The 3,919-nt window shown below is 35.6% G+C and overlaps 1 protein-coding gene across 1 annotated transcript in view; it reads left to right on the top strand.

The window, feature by feature from the left end:
* The window catches only part of LOC107702907 (eukaryotic translation initiation factor 4E-1B-like), a 6,856-nt gene extending 3,261 nt beyond the window's left edge, over positions 1-3,595 (top strand). Inside the window, exons 5-7 of the mRNA XM_016505344.1 lie at positions 327-440; positions 622-761; positions 3,321-3,595. Coding sequence (XP_016360830.1) covers positions 327-440; positions 622-761; positions 3,321-3,435 — 369 coding nt within the window. The 3' untranslated portion in view covers positions 3,436-3,595. The remainder of the gene's footprint in view (positions 1-326; positions 441-621; positions 762-3,320) is intronic.
* Positions 3,596-3,919: the final 324 nt, after the last annotated feature.

The following is a 3,919-nucleotide window of genomic DNA, read 5'->3' as shown; positions in this document are numbered from 1 at the left end:
CTCAACCAAAACCAATCCAGCGCCACATAACTGGATCTCTGAGAACAGGAGAAATGTTACATCGCCAAATAGCTGAAATAAAATTCAGCTATTTTTTATTTTTTTTTATTTTTTATTTTATATATATATTTTTTTTTTTTGTATTTAATATTGTGTATAACTGTCCTGTTAATGACTAAAGTATTGTTCGCAGTTCACATAGCGGTCTAAATTTAGTTCTGTTAATGTGCTAGGGCTGCGTAAAAATGGACTAAACATCAAAAACTGTAATTGGCCTATGAAAAATTCATATTACGCTGGTGTAGTGACTCTTTGTTGCTTTACAGGACGGCATCGAGCCCATGTGGGAAGACAGGAGTAATAAATGTGGTGGCCGCTGGTTGATTACTCTCGCCAAGCAGCATAGGCACACAGAACTTGACCATTTTTGGCTGGAAACGGTCAGAAAATATACTTGCTTTGTTAGTCTCTTGTGAAAATTCACATCATTCTCATCCTTCTATGAGAACTACTAATTGTATGAATACACAATACATAATATTTACTACTACATGTAAAAGAAGTTGCTTAAATTACAGCAAAAGAAAGATGATGTTGAATACATGTTTGTTCTCATGGCAGCTGTTGTGTCTCATTGGAGAGGGCTTTGGCTCCTTCAGTCGGGATATCTGTGGAAGTGTAATCAATATCCGTGCCAAAGGGGACAAAATTGCCATCTGGACCTCCAATGCTGAGAACTGTGAGACCGTGACATACATTGGGTAAGCATGCTTTGAGTTTTATATAAACATAAATATTAGCTGTTAAATGGCCAACATGCTCATTTTTTCACATTAAATTAAACTTTAAACTGTGTATATAGTACAGTGTTTCCCACAGACTTGCACTCTATTTGTGGTGGCACTTTCCCCTGGGGGGATTTACTGGAATTTATAACTTTGATATTATAAAAATATTGATGACAGGCACAACATTTGTATAGAATACTGTCGTAAAAGACGCTATTTGAAGCTAAACGCAGACGTTTAAATGGACAAACTATGGATGAAACCTGCTATGATTACCATACTTTTAAAGCATAAATTTGATTTAAACAATAGGTCTATATAATATTCGCATAGGGGACATATTATATTAGCCCTACAGTTAAAGCATGAAATACTATTTAAAACCTATAATATTTTACATAATATTTACCTATTTTACCTCACAATTCTGACTTTTTTTTTTCTTGCAAATGCAAGTTTATCCTAGTTCGAACTTTATAACTTGTTTCAACCCAACAATTGCGAGTTTGTCAATTCTGAAGAAAAAAAAGCCAGAAGTGTGGGATTATAAACTCATGATTCTGAGCCGAGGGGAAAAAGAGAGAATGACGAGTTGATTTTTCTTATCAGAATTGTGAGATATAAAGTTGAAAAGTCAGAATTTTGAAATATAAACTCAATTACCTTTTATATTCTTTTATTCCATGGCTTGAATAGACTGCTACTTTAAAACTGTCATTTTCTGCCACCAGATTGGCTCCGCCCACAAAAAAGTCATCACTGTTTGCAAACACTGAAATTGGTCTATTATATCGGTTTCATTCATACTGGAAGCCGGAGGGCAGAAACTCCAAATATGCCTCAAAGATGTAATAGAACGTTCCAGGAAATCCCTAATATGGGCAAAGGCATGCAGCTGTCGCTGTAGCTCAATAAAAAGAAGATAGAAACGCTTTAACTGACCAAACATGAAGACAATAAACGCATAACACAGCAATATAAGAATAAAGTCCATGTATAATATAATGGTAATTGACATAGCCTTTATTACAGTATAGAATGCTATAAAATAATGATTCTTATGATAAAAATCCACATCAGATCACAAAAGGAGGTTATTTCAAACACTCGACTGACTTTATGAACACTCTCAGAAATAAAGGTACAAAAGCTGTCACTGGAGCAGTATCTTTTTAAAAGGTACGTTTGTACCTAAAAAGTCAATTTTGGTACTTTAAAAGTACATATTAGTTCTTAAAGTGTACATATTAGAACCTAATAGGTACAAAAGTGTACCTTTTGAAAAGGTACCGCCCCAGTGACAGCTTTTGTACCTTTATTTCTGAGAGTGAAGTGAGTTAGGAGTAAAAATACTGTATGTCATTAAAGGTGTATTTTGTTGGACGACATGTTTTTAAATGTTCTCGTTTCACTGCGGTGTGTGTGAACTCGCTGTCAGAGAGAAAAGAGAGAGAAAGCGCTGCTGCTAGTATCGGTGTATAGATACTATGAAAAAAAAAAAAGAGTATTGAAATGGTTTTAGATATTTCAGTATTATGTATCGAAAAATCCATATTTTTGACAAGATACTATATGATACATGATACTAACCAAGTCCTGCACTCCTGATGAAGTCCTGATGATGTTTCCATGGAAACGCATATTAAGAAACACCCCATTTTAATTCGTTCACTGTCATGAGAGAGAGAGAGAGACATGCTGAGCCATCAAACGGTCAGCTTCAGCTCCACACTGAAGTAAGATTTTACCCATTTTAAATGGTAAAATAAAAGTTATGTATCAATCTATTTTGGCGGTCAATGTTGCCATTGTGGCAGGCCACCACAAAAAAAAAATCTATGTAGTACAAAGTGTTTTTAATACTTTGCTGAACTGCAGATTCGATACTTGCTTACATCAGGCTCTCCCCGAGTTCTTTCAAAAGATGTTCAATTATATCATATAGTATTATATTACATGGTTGTGTTTGATTTTATAGATTTGAGTGTCTTTTGAATGATGTCAGGCAGAGCCAGATGTAAGTATTTGACCACTCATGGTGCTGTAAACATTAATGATCGTGGAAAAGGAATTTGTGCCTAGCAACCTAATGAAGCTAATTATCCATCATATCAGATGGACGGGGAACAGTCTGCAGTCCTCTGCTGCTAGGATATGTTGTACAACTGCAAGATTCCCAGTGGACTGGATTTATCAGTGAACACATGATTTGTTTTCTAATAAAAATGAAAGGTTTATCCTGAAATTGTTTTACAGTCAGAGCAGATGAGGGTTTGTTATTGCTTAGGGCACAGAAATCAGGAGTAAACATTTGTCAGCGCAGTGCAGACTTTTTTGGCTGTTCTCCACCAAAGCATCAGTACCTTGAACTTGATGTGGGCAGCAATCTGCAGCCAGTGGACTGAGACAAAAGAGAGGTGTTTGAAAAGATAAACACTCAGGGTTTTTTTTTTTTTTTTGGTGATTTTCTAAAATCGTGGAGGATTCCAAGAAAGCAAGTTGCTCACTTGTCTAATATTACTTCCCTTTCAGTAAGAAGTATAAAGAAAGTCTCGGGCTCCCGCAGAAACTTGTCATTGGATATCAAGCCCATGCGGACACTGCAACTAAGAGCAACTCCATAACCAAAAACAAGTTTGTCGTTTAAAAGTGGGCTTTAGTTTGATGCTGTTGCAGAAGCCTGGATGTTTCTATTGATAAAAGATTAATAACCTTGCATTCATATTTTTTTTTGTTACTTCACATGTGTGGCTGTAACTTGTGGCATTTAAATTCACCTTGATAAAATGCAAGACTTTGTAAATTTTGAACTTGAGTTGTACGTTTTGTGCTGTTGAAGGGGTGTGTCTAAAATGCTATTTTTCTTTGAAAATTAAAACTTGGGCTACTTTTGCAAATGTTTCTGTGGCTGCATGCATGTGTGAAGAGAAAATGCTTTGGCTTTCTTTTAAATTTAAGAGTCTTTTTAAAAAAAAACATACTACACTGTTTTCCAACTTGTATAGATAGCTAGATAGATTAACTTAATGACCACAGCACTTGAGCTGACATGGGCACCACCGATTAGTGCAAATCCTGATGATCCATGATGTGTTTTCCAGCATAATTTGAGAACGTTCCAGAGAGCATGA

This window comes from Sinocyclocheilus anshuiensis, unplaced genomic scaffold, assembly GCF_001515605.1.
Source record: "Sinocyclocheilus anshuiensis isolate Anshui unplaced genomic scaffold, SAMN03320099.WGS_v1.1 scaffold238, whole genome shotgun sequence".
NCBI lineage: Eukaryota > Metazoa > Chordata > Actinopteri > Cypriniformes > Cyprinidae > Sinocyclocheilus > Sinocyclocheilus anshuiensis.
This window is presented reverse-complemented; position numbering and strand designations above follow the sequence as displayed.